Source organism: Ailuropoda melanoleuca, chromosome 2 (assembly GCF_002007445.2).
Source record: "Ailuropoda melanoleuca isolate Jingjing chromosome 2, ASM200744v2, whole genome shotgun sequence".
In the NCBI taxonomy this organism is placed as follows: Eukaryota; Metazoa; Chordata; class Mammalia; order Carnivora; family Ursidae; genus Ailuropoda; species Ailuropoda melanoleuca.
This window is the reverse complement of record NC_048219.1, coordinates 165,189,937-165,206,087: the sequence shown is the minus strand read 5'-3', so window position 1 is coordinate 165,206,087 and position 16,151 is coordinate 165,189,937. Positions and strand designations below refer to the sequence as shown.

The window sequence follows — 16,151 nt, the reverse complement described above, 5'->3', positions numbered from 1 at the left end:
GGCCATTGGGATAAATTTCTTATGATTGTCACAACTTCTCAATCTTTTCCACATTTTCTGTTTCTCTCCACATATGCTTTTTTAAAAAATTGAGATTTAATATGCATACCATAAAATTCACTCTTTTAAAGTGTGCAACTTAGTGCTTTTTGGTATATTCATAGGTCATATAACTATCACTACTATCTAATTTCAGAACATTTTCATCACCCCAAAAAGAAATGCTGTACCCATTAGCAATCACCTCCCCATTTCCCTCTCCCCTTCTTCCCTCAGCCCCTGGAAACCACTAGTTGACTTTCTGTTCCCATGAATTTCCTTATTCCAGATGTTTCATATAGATGGAATAATACAATATGTAGCCTTTTGTGTTTGGCTACTTTCACTTAAACAATGTTTTCAAGGTTCATCCAAGTTGTAGAATATTACCAGTATTTCATTCTTTTGTATGGATGAATAATATTCCCTTGTATGGACATACCACATTTTGTGTAACATATTTTGTTATCAGTTGATACAGTTGGGTTGTTTCCACTTTTGGTTATTACAAATAATGCTATGAACATTTGTGTACAAGTCTGTGTGTGTACATATATTTTCAACTCTCTTAGGTATATACTTAGGCATGGTCATTTGGTAATTCCATGTTTAACTTTTTGAGGAACTGCCAATTTTTTTCCACTGTCTGCACCATTTTCATTCTTCTCGGTAATGGATAAGGGTTCCAATTTCTCCACGTCCTTACCAACACTTAATATTATCCATCATTTTGATTACAGCCATCGTATTGGGAATGAAATGGTTTCCACTGTGGTTTTCATTTGCATTTCCTTAATGACTATTGACTTCAAGCATCTTTTTATGTGTTTATTGGCCTTTTATATATCTTCTTTGGGTAAATGTCTGTTCAATTCCTTTGCCCATTTTTAAATTGTGTTATTCATCTTTTTATTGCTGAGTTGTAAGAGTTTTTAAAATATAGTCTACATAATACATCTTTATTAAGATATATGATTTGGAAATATTTTCTACCATTCTGTGGTTTGTCTTTCAATTTCTTGTAGGATCTTTTGAAGCACAAAAGTTTTTAGTTTTGATGAAGTCTAATTTATCCTTTTTTTTTTAATTTTTTTTTTTTTTTAGTTCCACAGATGCTTGGATACAGTGCCTGGTTCCATTCTGACAATAAAAGGAGGCTGATAGCAGATGGGGACATATGAGAAAATGACAACTTTACAGTTCACACTACTAATAAAATTATTTAGAAAATTGCCTTTCACTAGACAGTGTAATTTCTGTTGGTGGATACAAGCCAAATATGAATCACATACAAATCATCATCTTCTATTCCATTCAGCTGGATGGATTTAAGAAACAGAGTAATGGAGAATATCATTCTAGAGGAAAACAGTTAGTATTTGTGCTATTTAAAATATGATTTCTAAATTGCTTAAGCATATCTATCAAAATCCAAATGGAACATTTAAAATCAGCATCATATAAAGGCAATACTCTGTGAAATGACTTCTAAACTATGAACATTTATCTTTCAGACCTAGCATCTTAAAGCATAAAGACTGGATAGACTGCCATGTTGGAAGAGTCATCCCATTTCCCCAGAAGTTTGTATTTGATTCATATGGGTACATTCCAAGGAACATAGGATCCAGGTTTGTCTTTTGGGATCTGGAATAAAAGAACAAATGTGGACGTTTGCGATTTGGAAAACGTTTGTGACAGGTGAAAAATAGCATAATATAAAGCAGGATAAAAACCACCCAAAGGGCGACCAGGACAAAGTGAGGTCTCAGAATGACAGCATGAGAAGTGTGGAGGAGTGTGGAGCAGGACAACGAGTCAGGGCAGGGCAGCTACAAGCGTCATCAGTTCATACTTGAAGAGGGTCAAGTGAAAACTGGAATTAGTCTCTGTGTTCCCCCATAGTGGAGAGGTGATTCACGGGCCTTAGGACAAGCTCTAAGGGGTACCACACAGAGCCAGCATTAAGAGGAGGAATAGGAGGGGGCTCTCCCCTCAATATAAGGTATACCTTATATATAGTCAGAGGGGTCACTGTCAACAGCGCTTCTCCCAGAGTTAGTGTCTCATCACTGAAAGTGAACAAGGAGAGCTGAGATGTTTGCTCTGCAGGGATATGGATGCATGAGGGACTCTGTTCTTGGGCTTGGGCCGGAAAAAGCCCTTCCCACTCTACAGTGCAAATCAGGAATTCCACGTACTTTCTCAAGTGTCTGATTGGATAGAGTGGGACAGACTGTTGGCATGGCCCATATTCTCGGCCTGGGTGTCTTAGGTTCAGGAAACAGTTTCTGAACTCCCATTCCTGACCAACATGTCCTGGGAAGGGAACAAAACCAAATGAACCTGCATTTTCAAGTGGTGTGGAACTGAGCCCCGCTGTGGGGCAGGCAGGACCAAGCTGATGAAAAACTGCAGTCTAAGGGTCAGTCTGCTCTTCCCATGCTCAAATGTCCTCAGGACTTCTGTCACTTTTTCTTTCATGGAAAACCACCACAGTGGGTTAATAAACCTTGACTACAAGGACAGGGAAGAACAATTCAGAATTTCATGAGCAGATCATACCATTTTTGTGAACTTATCTTCACAGGCCATTCTAATCTTCTCTGGAGTCAGGGGACTATTGAGCTTCAATGGTCCAAACAGGCCTCTCTCCTGTCGTGCTGCATTCACCGCATCATGAATGGCAAAAAACACTGAACATCCCAGGAATATCCCAGACTCTCCTAGACCCTTGAAGGGAAACAAGTCAACTGGATTATGACTCTCTCTCTTTGTGTCTATATGTACACATAGGTATACATGCATCTATAGGTAAACATGTGTATAGATGCCTACATAAAATATTATTTGAGAGAGAGAGAGCGAGAGAGCATGCACACATGCATGGGGGGGCAGAGGGAGAGAATCCACAAGCAGACTCTCCACTGAGAGCACAGCCCAACGGGGGCTCGATCCCACAACCCATGAGATCAAGACCTAAGTCAGAACTAAGAGTCGATATCTAACCAACTAAGCCACCCAGTTGCGCCTATAAAATATTATCATATATGTAACGTTTTTCTTTTAAAAAAGTAATCTAATATTTTAACCCAGTATTCTCATCCTTAGGATTCCTGCCTAAGGAAATGTTACCAAATGGAGAAAGCAGATGTAGGTATGAGATGATTATGGCAAAACGAAAAATCAGATACAACCTGATGGTAACAATAGCTCATGTGAGTCTCCAGAATTTGAAGTATTTAAGAAAAGTTGTAACATTGTTAAATTAATTCATAATTAACATGTTTAATAGGGCCTTTTCCTCTATAAGTCTGGTAAAAACCTCAAACAACCAAGAAATGAAGGCACCTCCCCCAGCTGCCTGCACGGATCTCACAAATCACAGAAACATGCATTTATTTATCAAGCACAGCTTACCTTCGATGAATACAGGGTATTTGAGCTTTGAGACGGAGGCAATAAAGAAATATGCAGCTCGGTGGGCATGTCACAGATGGCAGGGATTTTATATTGGTTCGGACCACGAGTGTACAGGACACCCTGAGGAGAATAATGCAGCTCCTCTACTGTATAAAGCCCCACGCCTTGAGTAAATGCACCTTCGATCTGGCGGGAAAGAATTTCCATAAATGAGAAAATACAATCAACAGCGGCATTTCAACTTCATGCTGTTTATTTGAATTTTTAAAATACATTGTAAGAGGGTTTTCAGCATGTCCTGCAAGATGTCTCTGAAAGTTTACTTAGAAGTTTACCTCAAAGTGTTTCTGAACATCTTACTCGGTGTGAAGTTCAAAGTCAAAGAACTTGACTTTGAATCTCAATTTGGCAGTGAAAGCGTAGCTCTACAAGAGACCTCAAACGGCCTGTGGCCCAAAGGCCCTCCTTTTTTCTGTTCATGAGCCAGAAGGAACCCTCTGACCGACCTGTCCGTAGACCCAGCAACCTGACAGGCCTCTGATAATCCCCTCATCTCTTCTCACCATCCTCGATCACGAGTGGGCTTGGCTCACATTTCTGGACTCTGTTTCCTGGCTTGTTACATGAACTGCGTGCTCTCTAAGCTTCCCACACAGCTTTAAAATGCTCCAATTCTTAGATGTCAGCATGTGGACAAAATCGGCTTACCACACATCTTTCTGACTTCTGGGTCTCCTCTGTGTCACTTCCTTGCTATGGCCGTGTTTTCTCCACCCCTCTCTCCCGCCTCCCTTGTGTCTATTTGGGGGGAGATTCTTCTCTAACACAATCTCTTCCTAAAAGCCTAGACCACGCCCTGGGCCACGTCACCTCCACCTACTAAGGCAGGTGCCTGTCTCTGGGATGCCTCCTCCAACCGGGCCGGCCGTCTTCTGCTCTCTGCCTGCAGAGGCTGACAGCTGACACAGGCAATGCAGGCACTCGCCACCGTCCTCAGCCCCTTGCCCACCCCCACTAGCCCTGAACACCACGTAGGCTGCATTTCCTGTCTTTCTTTAGGTAGATGTCCTCCACTGTCCTCCCAGCCAGAATGCCTTTTCCTGTTCATTCCCTGGAGGCTTCACCCACACCCAGGGCCTCCCTGAAGCCCTCTTTGACTTCTTCAACCCACACGTTCTTCCCATTCTCCAGTGACACGTGTCATGATTGGAGAGTACCTCAGACCATGTTCTGAACTGCGGGGAGTAAGCTGAATTGCCCACGGGTAGGTGACAGGTAAAGAAAGTGAGTGAAGCTTCCAGGTGAGTCCCGAGTCCTAGAATCACAAAGAGCATGCTTCTCTTGAAAAGACAGCCAACTGACTTTTCCTTGTGGAAATGCAGTGCCCATGTTGGCAAATTTTCTGTGTTTCCAAGAAACACTTGCCATCTGAATAATTATATAAGACAGCTGGTGATTTTTTAATCTTCTCAATTATTTCAAATTTAAATAAAAGATGTCTGTGGCTACTGCCGTTAACTATTTGATGTTCTCCCAACCCGACTTCAAAGTCCTCGAAGCTAGAGCCCATCGTACGCCCAAGACTTCACACTTGGCCCTAGTCTTCTTTCTAATCCCAGAGGTGGGGCACATTCTCGCACCCCCAGGCTTGCTTCTTTTGCCTCTCTCAAGCTCCTCAATCACAGACAGCATGTCTCTTCAAAACTACTTAAAACATCTTTGTTTCCTTCCCTTTTTTAAACAATAAGAGATCTGAGTTCTGCGGCCGGCCTGAAGAGACACATCCTGACTTACAAGGGTAGAAAAATAAGACGACGAGTAAGCCAGATGGAATGTCTTCCCTACAGACCCCCACAGCAGCTCTGGCTTTCACAAATGGGGTTGAGGCAAAGCAGGTACACGTACCTGGCCTATGTCAAGGGCTGGATTTATGCTGCAGCCAACATCCATGACCATGTCTGTTCTGATGTTCTGGTAATAAAAAAGAGCAAAAATGTTTATTTTAATGAATACAATTTAGGAGAGAAGGCTGAGAAACAGTTCCTGCCAGGGTGCCATTGGTATAGAACCTGCTTAGGGGCCACAGTATATTTCAGGAGAAAGAATCAGCAAAGATTTTATTGGGTCACAAAGTCTATCTATACTCAACCAGCTTAAGCACGGATTTTTTTTTTCCCCTTCAGGAACAACAGGAGAGAAAAATATTTGCCTTTGTTCTGGCTGAGTGATGTAACTTACTGAGTTCAAGCCAGGGGAGCAGACATAATCCATGATGCAGAAAATGCCCTCATGATCCTTGTTGAAAAACCCTGTGGCTACCATACAACCCAACGTCCAGAGCCCAGCTGCGGGGTGGCTTTGACTGAAACCCAGAACTCAGGGTGCATCAGCCAGAAAGTCTTCAACTGTTCTCTGCTGTTGTAGATTTTCCATTTTTAGAGCAGAGGAAAGATAAATCTAAAGCACAACTCGGTGACAAAAGTTCCTGATAAGCTACAAATGAGGAATACAGCAGGCCCAGCCAGGTTACTGGTAACACCTTTGCTCTCCAACAAGTCTGTACCTTCTTCTACTTGACGTAATGACTTCCGCCATGACAAACAGATTCTACTTGTAACTATTAATGGAACAAAGGAAACCCAAGAGTTTTCAACTTTGATTTGGGGCTTTCATCTACTATTTTTCTTAAGAGAATTAGAGAGTGATCCAGAACGTTTTATTATAAGAAAACGATAAAACACCTCTCTTCTTCAAGGACATGATGAAATGCAAAGTTCTCTGGGACACCATTTAGCAAGGCTGGCCTTCTGGCAGGCCCGTAGCCTCAGTTATTGGTGAGGGGAGGTGCTCTCAAGACTGCAGTGTTAGCGAAGGTTTTGTTTTCAGAGCCATGGACCTACTGTTTGTCACTGTGTTTTGTTAGGGCTGAAGAGAGCGGCTCTAGGTTGTGGTAGCCAGCCTCCAAGATGGCCTGTGGGGATCCCCACATGCTGGGTTCACATCCTGATGGATTCCCCTCCCACACTCTAACAGGGTGAGTTTGTGCGACCCACAGGCCATGTGGAACTGCTGGCACATCACCACTGTTAGGGTGTAAAGGACTGCGGCTACTGTCGTCGGTGCTCTCTCACTTGCTCCTGCTCTCTTGTTCCTTTGCATCAGTCCCCTGGGTGTGGGGGCAGCTTGCATGTCCTGAGGACACCGAGACAGCCCATAGAGAGGTCCTTGTGGTAAGGAATGGAAACTTCTGACCAACAGCCTGTGAGAAACTGAGGCCTCCTGCCGACAAGCAGGTGATGGAGCTTGGAATCAGATTTTCCAGCCACCATTGAGCTTTGGGATGACTGCGGCCCTCCTTGACAGCTTAATGGCAACCTTGTGAAAAATCCTGAGCCTGAATCACCCAGATAAGCTACTCCCAGATTTCTGGCCCTCAGAATGTTGCTGGTTAAAAGATATTATTGTTATTTTCAGCACCAAATTAGAAGGTAATTTGTTACATAGCAATAGATAACTAATATAGAGATATAGGTTCAAAGTGAGGGAAACTTTGTAGGAATAAGAACAATTCTAACAACATAAGGAGAATGACTGAGACACAGGCCTCCAGGGAGGGCCCCTGGTGGCATGTTACAGTATAGCCCCTTACCTCGGGGTTTACCTAACCTGAGCTACAGATCTAGCTCTTTTGAATGCATCTGATAAAAAGACTATTTAGCACATCTCTTAACATTGTTCAACTAAGTTATAAGAACACACCTTAGAATACCAAGGCTAATTATTACCTTGTTCTTACATCTTAACAAGGCCAAAGCATACACAGATAAAGAAAACCCAAGTGATCAAGTTTTCACCAAATGTTTCTTTGGGGAGAAGGTGATGTAGAAATCAGTTAACATGAGAGAACTTTCTACTGAACTAAAACAGGACAGCTAGCATGAAAACCATGCTTAGAAAGGTCATTGTTTTGTCCCAGTCCAAGGTTCCCCAAAAGTGATCTGGTCTGAGTTAGAATCTGAACAAACCAAACACTTTACCAGGCAGGTTCAATAAAGGTATATACAATTTCAAAGATTAGGCTGACTATAGTTTTAAAAAACAGACATGCCGGAGACCTATTAAATGAAAACTTCCATCCTATCATAATCCAAGATATAGTCACAAAGTATGTTTGGAAATATAAAGATCTAGAGCTTGCTTCTGGGTAGGTTTTCAGACAGATTATCACGTGACCGTTGTAAGGGTATCACAGTCCCATTGAATGTATTAATGATCACTTATTTTTTTTTAAAAGATTTTATTTATTTATGTGACAGAGAGACAGCTAGCGAGAGAGGGAACACACTGCAGGGGGAGTCAGAGAGGAAGAAGCAGGCTCCCAGCGGAGCAGCCCGATATGGGACTCGATCCCAGAACGCCGGGATCACGCCCTGAGCCGAAGGCAGACGCTTAACGACTGCGCTACCCAGGCGCCCCTAATGATCATTTATTATTATTAACAGTGGCGGGTAAGTAGCTTCATTTACCCACAAGAACCCAGCTACAAGAGGAGAAACTCTCCTTGAAACAGAAGTGCATGCGTGTGTGTGTGTGTGTGTGTGTGTGTGTGTGTGTAAGAGAGAGAGAGAGAGAGGAACTGTCTGCATATCTCCTCACTGCATCCCTTAAAAGCATAAGGATACCCTTAAACTATCTAAAAAGCAGGATCTAGCTAGATAAAAGATATCAAAAGCTGGCCACTAACTTCCCCAGGCTGGCCCTTGGTGCTTGTTAGCAGGTTATGGATGCTTATGAAATCCTTCAAAAATGTCAACTGATGGCATTTCCCATAAGAGGTCAGGACTGCTGGTTAGACCAACAGTCTACATGAAAGCTCTCTTTAAGCTGTGTTCCTTCCTTGGAGTGGTTTCATTCCTGATTCCATTTAAAAGGGCCAGGAAAATAAAGAAGAGAGGCCGTCGTTCATTTTCCATGGAAGCAACCACAATACCAAGGCAACTGCTGAGCTTCTCATTTTTTCTGGTAACACAGAGAAACTATCCTTAGCCAAATACATGGTGCTTCTGTGGTGCTCAGACAGACGTCATGTGTGGAATTTAGGTGTATCTAAGGTACAACGTGAAGACCTTCCCAGTTGGTACTGACCTTATGAGCGCCCGTCAGGCAGTCTATTTCAACCTCGGAACAGGCAGCTCCATACACAAAATATTCAAAAGGATGGCCTTCGCCTGTCTCCCAGCTCATGTTGGACTCGTAGCCCCTGGAGGAGACAGAAATCATGAGGAGTGCTGTTCAGTGACGCAGGCCCCTAACTGCAGACCCCCATGACTAAACAGACCAACAAGAGGCAGTGTTCAGCTTGCACGAACAGCAAACCAGAGGAACACGCTTGTACAATGATGTGCCAGCACATAATGCACGCAATAAAGCTGTTAAATAAATATATACTTCTTTCTTATTAAACTCACTTTGTCGGATAAAAACATTCAGTCGCTCCTCGCCAATGAAAGACTCATGCTTGGAAGTTAGATGCTCACTCTATGATTACCCAACCTATTGCTTTTCGTTAACACTGAATCATGTCATCACACTGTCATCAGATTTGGGGAATTTCACCTGCATTTTAGACCAAACTCTGTTTCAAAGATGCACAATTGCCTGTTCATCTGTCTTTCTGGATTCAGCCTTCTGTTTGCAAGACCAGGCCCCTGGTTCCCATTCTTCGCTATTATTCTGGTCTCCACAGCCTGCTCTGTTCCTGACTCTTCCTTAAGGACACCAAATGGATGTCATGTTGTAAGAGGAGCGCAGGCCAGCAGCTTGCCGCACTTTCTCCCCTTTTCTTCTCTGCTTTCCCCCAGCCTGGAGGTGGCATTGAAAATGCTTCTAACACTTACTCCTGAGAGCTGCCAGTGCCCTGGGACTCCCAGGAGAACTAGCAACATGACAAAATCAGGTAAGACTTTCTGTATCACCCTGTTCTCTGATGGCTTTCATTTTCCACTAAAATAATCTGATAATTATTTTCCAGAGTAGGTGAGCGACAATTGTTCTGGTCTTGACAACACGTGGTTATTATCACATTTCTTCTTTTTTGCCAGTAAGAAGGTGTGAAGTGGTGTTTACCTTATTATGCGTTTAATTTGCATTCCCTTACCTTTGCCTCTTAACTTAAGGATACGCTAGTTTTCAACAAAAAATCAGCCACTGCTGTGGGTTACAAGCACCGACCTCAGAGATCCCTCAGTACCACTCAGTAGGATTTGAATCATCAGTTCAGCCGTATTTTATTTGTGTGCCTATTCTTTCCAACAGAAGCCTCTCTGGGCATTTGGATTAACTAGAAGCTAAATGTTGTGTATAACAGTGGGTTAATAGAAGGTCACCAAAATCAATTTTTTTCCAAAATTGCAAACAGAAGTGAAACTCTTCCTCAAGCGACAGCTGCTATTTTTCTGCATGTGGTTGAAAGGACGTTTTACCTGAAGTATCCAGTAGCTGAAAGACTAATGCTTTCATCAAAAGCAGCTTGTGCCTGGGAAACAAGAGGAAAGAGGATGCAATGACGATGTTTAAAAAAAGAATCACTTGCACTTCAATCTTAGTTTCACTCTACGTGAAATGCAGCTATCAGTACTAATAACCAGGAAGAACCAAGATTAACGTATTCCTCTCCGCATTCTCCAACTTCACAAGCACGCGTGGTCACCGTCAGCAGTAACAGTGTGTGTTCAGAGCCTGTGACTGTCTTCCGTGACTGCCGAGGTACGTTACACCCGTGGTCTGGACTAGCGTGGCCAGCGGGTGTTCTGTTGATGAAGAACTTCACTCGGTCTTCTGGAAGGACAGCCTATCCACAGGGAATGTTTCAGGAAACAACGGGTGGCTGGGTGTTTTATTTTAATACCAGGTATTCATTGGTCTTAGCAAAGTGACGTAATTTTGGTAAATTGTACCACTGACAACAAAAATTCTCCTGATCCTGCAGTGCACATAGTTCACTCATATACAGAAAAATGGGCATTAGGTCCAAGTCCCCAAGTCTGAGAAAGAGAAAGGTGAGCCGTGCAACCATGACAGAAGCAAGCGTGCTGAACAGCAGCACCTCGTGACGGTGGAGGGCTGGCTTTCCTGCACTGTATCTTTCAGTCAGGCCCTCTAAGCCTTTCTTTGGGAGAGCGGAGCACAGGGCAGAGGGCAGAAATAAAGCTGCCCAAAAAGGATTGAGAGCTCCCATAAACATGAATTACAGAATGAGTCTGAACTCTGTGGAAGAGCAGGAAGCATTTCTAAGGAGGATTCCCCAAATGCTCTTTCCCTGGCCAATGCTTTTAATGTGACATCCTAAAACAGTCAGCATGATGCGTACTCTCAGCTTTTACTGACATTTATTCCACACCACCTGGTCCTTTATAACCTAGTCCCTAAAAAGTGTGCTAGTTGACTTCAGAATGTGTGTTTTCTCTTCCAACTAGGTTGTAAGTACAGCGAAGGAACCAGTTGCAGTCTCCACTGCGTTTGGTGCCTACTACTGGTTGAATACACACCAGTGGCTTGGGCTCCTATTTCTAAATGAGAAATTTCTGTGATTCTTTACTTTTATAGAAGGACTGTAATGTTGTCTTTCCGTTCAGAAACAGTGGAACCCAAAGAGGGAGAACAAAGAGATTTACAGCTATTATCTAGAAAATACCTGGGATTCATCAGAAGAAACAGCAATTAGTTCTGGCTTAAAAACAAAGGCTTTGGGTAGAAAAATAATCTTTTTCACTAATGGAAAATTTTCCCAGATGCTAGAGTTCCTCTACCATATGATGATAACATTTCCACGTCCAGAGAGCCAAAAGGCCTCTACTTATCGCTATGTAACTGCAGTACCTTTTAAAGTGTCATTTCAACTGCTATTTAATCCACACATTTCTCCTCCCTCCTTTTTTTTCCAACATTAAACACAAAAGTAATAAGGATTCTCACCCAATCCTTCCAAGTGCCTTGAGGATTCTTGCTGATGATGGGTTCAAGGCGTTTTAGAAGAGTCTGACAAGCATCCTAGGGATTATTTTTTAATTAAAATTATCATCATAATTTCAGGCAAACACTAATTTCAAAACCACAAAATACATGCCACAATAGAGGTTTGTTAGGAGGCCCACGGGACACAGAGAAGGTAGAGACTGACCCTTGAAGAGGTGATGTGAAAGGTTTCCCAGGGGTGGGCTTGAAGTGTGTGCTGGTCTTAATGACAGACCAGGGTGAGGGCCCTATAATCCATGCTAAGAGGTTAGGACTTAACAGAAAAACTGTTGGCAACCCCCCGACCGCTGTTTTTAAACACGGCTTGGTCAGATTTATTTTGTGGGAAGCTCACTCTGTCAACATGAAGCCAGAGTGAAAGGCAATAAAACTCAGGTGGAGAGACAGAGCCTTGTAATGGTCCTGGCAAGAGGTGTGAGGCTGAATCCAAGCAGCGATACTCCTGGAACGTGGACGGTGAAAGACACAGAGATATTTCTGAGTGGCATGGAATGATCTGTGAGATGTCAGGAGTGAGGGAGGAAAGGAGATGGATTTCCAGCCCAGGAAAGCAGCTGGGTAATGTACACATACTGAGCCTGATGCTGGGGGAAAGCACATTTTTCACTAGGAGGGGGTGAGAAGGAGATAAGAACTGGACTGCATCTCAACATCTTCTGAGCTCCAGCCATGTATCTGGCCTGGTGGTGCAATGATTTTTACCTTTACTGCCAACCCGTTGAGATCCGCCACCGTGGACCCTCCAGAGATGTTTGTGTTAGGGACGGTTTCTGTGCTTGTCCCACGCAGGTGGATGCTAGACATCGGCAGCCTTAATTCACGACTAACCACCTGAATTTTAGAAGAGAGATTCTTTTCAAATACTTTGGTTAGTCAAAGATCTGTGCACATACCCACACGGTAGCCCGTGCGCAAGCCCCCATACGTGCAACAGGGACAGGTGGGGAGAACCATGATTTCCTCCCTAAAAAGTTCTCTTCTAAAGCCCTTGTAGCTAGTCTGGACCCTAAACCCTGAGCACACATTCTTGTTTCTTTGGCTTTCTTATGTGCAATAGCATCGGGAAGAGGAGGAAAAGCCCCGGGCCAGCACCAGAGGAGATGCTTCATGTCTGCATAGTCATGAAATCAACAGCTCGAGCCCTTTCCTACTACCTCACTCTGCAAAATTCTAGCAAAGGCTCTATAATCAGAAAAGTGCAAATCAAGGCAATAATGAGATATTATCATTCACAACTGTTAATTTATCTAAGGTTTTAAAAAAATCTGTAACGGATAAAGTTGGTTAGTGGTGTAGTAAAATGGATACTTTCTGGAAAACAATTTGGTAATAAGTGTCGGTGATTTAAGATAGATTCTGTGACCCAGCAATTCCATTTCTGGAAATCTATTTTAAGAAAATAATTGTTGATTTGACCACAGGCTTCCATACAAAGATATTAATTGAAGTATGAAACAACTGGGATGGTTAAATAAATTATACATACATCCACAAGCAGCCATTAAAAATCATGATTGCAAATAATTCTTAACCACAGGAGGAAAAGTTCACTCTCTAACTCCATAAGTGAAAAAAAACAGAAACAAGCATAGGGGAAAGAGAGAGAGAGAGGGAGGGAGGCAAACCAAGAAACAGACTCTTAATTACAGAGAACTGCTGGTTATCAGCGGGGAAGAGAGTGGGGGATGGGTTAAATAGATGATGGGGATCAAGGAGGGCACTTGTCCTGATGAGCACTGGGTGATGTATGAATTATGGAATCACTATATGATACACCTGAAACTAATATTACATTGTATGTTAAACTGATATCACCTTATGTTCACTAACTGGAATTCAAATAAAAATTAAAAAAACACAAAAAACTAGAATACAAAAAATTATATAAACAGCATGTTAGCAATTTATGAAAAAGAGAAAGAAAAGATGGAAAGACCTCAAAACAGTGCTTGTTGCTAACTGGTGAAATTGTTCAGAGGCTTTTTTAAAAAATTTTTTTGCCTCTTCCAAATGTTTTATAGTCTTTAACATTACTATTATTCACAAAATAGAAACAGTACTTAAAAAATAATCTACAGTGAATGAGTAAAAAAACAGGCAGACTTTGATTAGAAATACCAGATATGATTTATATTATCAATTGTTCAAAATCCTAAGAAAGGCAAGAAATAGTGCAATACATCAGAATCAACACATCTTTTTATTGGCCAGTGAAGGTTCAAAAAAGACACCTCGCTTGTCAATACTGGTGTCCCCCCCTTTGTAAAAGTTTGCAAGCCTCTTGGTTTTGACAAAACACCTACATTAGTACCTGTTCTCGCTCACTGAAATAAATCTGAAAAGGATTTTCACTTTTATGAAAAAAAGGTGAAGAGCAAAACTAGCTCTCCGTGTGCACCCCCAGTGGCGAAAGCGGCCCCCCAAGTTCCCCCCCAGGAGCACGTGCAGCATCTCGGCTTCAAGCCGCAGAGCTCCAAGCTGCATCTGTCAGCATCTGCGCTTTATCTCCATTTATTTCGTACTCCCATCAGCAAATCAGAAAATAAGAGAGGTTATTTTGGGGGTCCGGAAAGGCTCAAAAATATTTTCATATAAATTAATGGTAATTACATCTTTGCTTTACGCCATTTCGGTTTACAAAAGGTTTCAAAGGAATGCTCTATTTTCTGATGGTGGGATGGGTGTAGACCCAAAGGAAAGCAACAAATAAAGACACAATCTTCTGTAGCAATAAGACACCTGAGACTCTTCTGTTCCATTCTGTTAGGACGTTCAGTTACAAAACTGGCTGGTTTACCCAGTTTCTGTTAACAGCTTAACAGTTTTAAGCTGTCAAAGCTAAAATCTCGTATCTTTTCCATTTTGGAACAGAGGATACGCATTCACGGTTTTTCTCTCATAATACAGCTGCAAGCACTCACCCAACTTAATCCAGTTAGTTGCATACTTACCTGAATCATTTTCGTGTGGACGCCCTGACCCATTTCAATCCCACCATGCGTCACCAGCACAGACCCATCCAGGTAAATGTGAACCAAGGCAGCAGCCTAACCAAAAAAGATGACAAGAGTTTCCATGATCTTTTGGACTGATATTATCACACGTCTTGTCAATTAAAACATTTTCCCTGGAGAGTAATGTATAGAACTGTCAAATCACTCTATGGGACACCTGAAACTAATACAACACTGTATGTTAATTATACTGGAATTAAAATGAAAAACGTAATAAACTGTTCTAAGCTCAAAGACATACAGAACGGGTCATGGGGTGAACCTGGCCCATTCTGTAGCTTGCCAACCCTTACTTTAGTAGTTTAATGTTAAATGATAACCAGATGTCAGCATAAAAATTGCCGTCAAAAATCAAATATGTGCTTCACTGTCAGTCTATTCTAGAAGGTGTTAAAAAGTACCAGAGGAAAATAAATAAATAAATAGAATAAAACATTTTTCCTGGAAATGATCCCCTCCTTTCCATCCCACTGCCCTGAGAACACGGAGCAGAGCCAGGCCAGTTCTGGGGCAAGAGCTGTCTCAGGATTGCTGCACAAGACACTGGGCTGTCAGGGGACGGCTTTGAGGCCGGGGCAGGACAGGGCTGGGGCAGGACGACGTTCCTTAAGTTACTATTCCCTCATGAGGATATTTGAGGATCTCCCTAATCCAGAGTGGAATAAGAATCTAGGCTTGGGGTTTAGTTTTTTTTGGGGGGGTCAGTTATAAAATGCCAAATTAAGTGCAGGTATCTTGGGGCAGGGGAGAATGGTTTACGTGAACACATATTCCCATAGTTGTAGGTATGATAGAAGCACAAACAAAAACCCAAATAAGATGGGACAGACAGACGTGGTTTTGCTACAAAAGGAGCCAAGCCTACCCCAAATTACCCTGGCCCAGAATTGCAGGGCTTTAGTTGGAAGGAAACTTGGAAGTAATCTTATCTAACTGTACAGCTCCCCACGGGGACCCAGAAAGAACCAAACTGCTAACACAGAATTAAAGGCTGCTGTAATCAGAAACATCCAGACTCTAGCTAAACATGTTTTATAATCAACATGAATGTGCCTTCTTGCAATTCTGTCCACGCTAGACTAAGGGGGATGAAGATATCCCAGGGGGCTGCAGAAAACAAGGATGGCCTTTTCACTTGGCGTCTCTAGTGTAAAAGCAGTATTAACAGCATGTGGTCCTAGCAAAAATGCTTCCAGGGCTCCACTGCAGTTTAGGAAGCCCTGCAAAGCACACCTCTATAGCTGTTCAACTGGGAGATGCCAACCTCATAGGTGTGGTCTAGGCCAGCAAGGGGTAACTTAAAGCTCTGCCAGCTAGTTTCCTAATATCTAAGCTTGTAGGCAGTGTAGCACAAAAATCTAGGATTTGTAAAGGCAGGGTTTTCAGAAAATTCTAGCAACAAGCTAACATGTAAATAATGAAGTGGAAATTTTAGTAAACCTTCATTACTCGGAGTACTTATAAACAACCCTGGTCATAAGTGAAAGTCAATGGAATCACATGACAATCACCAGATATACCCAAGGAAGGAACCACATCCCTAGATCCATTCTCTGATGACAAGAAGGACCTTCATTGCCACTTGTGGGCCACGAACCACACTTGGAGGACTGCCTCTTTATTGGTATCCAAAGTTTTACA

General features: G+C 42.4%; 1 protein-coding gene across 4 annotated transcripts in view; it reads right to left on the bottom strand.

Moving 5' to 3' along the window:
* Positions 1 to 1,084: 1,084 nt before the first annotated feature.
* Positions 1,085 to 16,151, bottom strand: part of AOX1 (aldehyde oxidase 1) — a 79,312-nt gene continuing 64,245 nt past the window's right edge. For all 4 annotated transcript variants that reach the window (XM_034654925.1, XM_034654926.1, XM_019795978.2 and 1 more), the window contains 9 exons: positions 14,448 to 14,543; positions 12,199 to 12,327; positions 11,437 to 11,511; positions 9,945 to 9,997; positions 8,608 to 8,722; positions 5,368 to 5,433; positions 3,460 to 3,648; positions 2,605 to 2,772; positions 1,085 to 1,686 (listed from right to left, as the gene is read on the bottom strand). In XM_034654925.1, the coding sequence (XP_034510816.1) occupies positions 1,636 to 1,686; positions 2,605 to 2,772; positions 3,460 to 3,648; positions 5,368 to 5,433; positions 8,608 to 8,722; positions 9,945 to 9,997; positions 11,437 to 11,511; positions 12,199 to 12,327; positions 14,448 to 14,543 (942 nt within the window). In that variant the 3' untranslated portion in view covers positions 1,085 to 1,635. The remainder of the gene's footprint in view (positions 1,687 to 2,604; positions 2,773 to 3,459; positions 3,649 to 5,367; positions 5,434 to 8,607; positions 8,723 to 9,944; positions 9,998 to 11,436; positions 11,512 to 12,198; positions 12,328 to 14,447; positions 14,544 to 16,151) is intronic.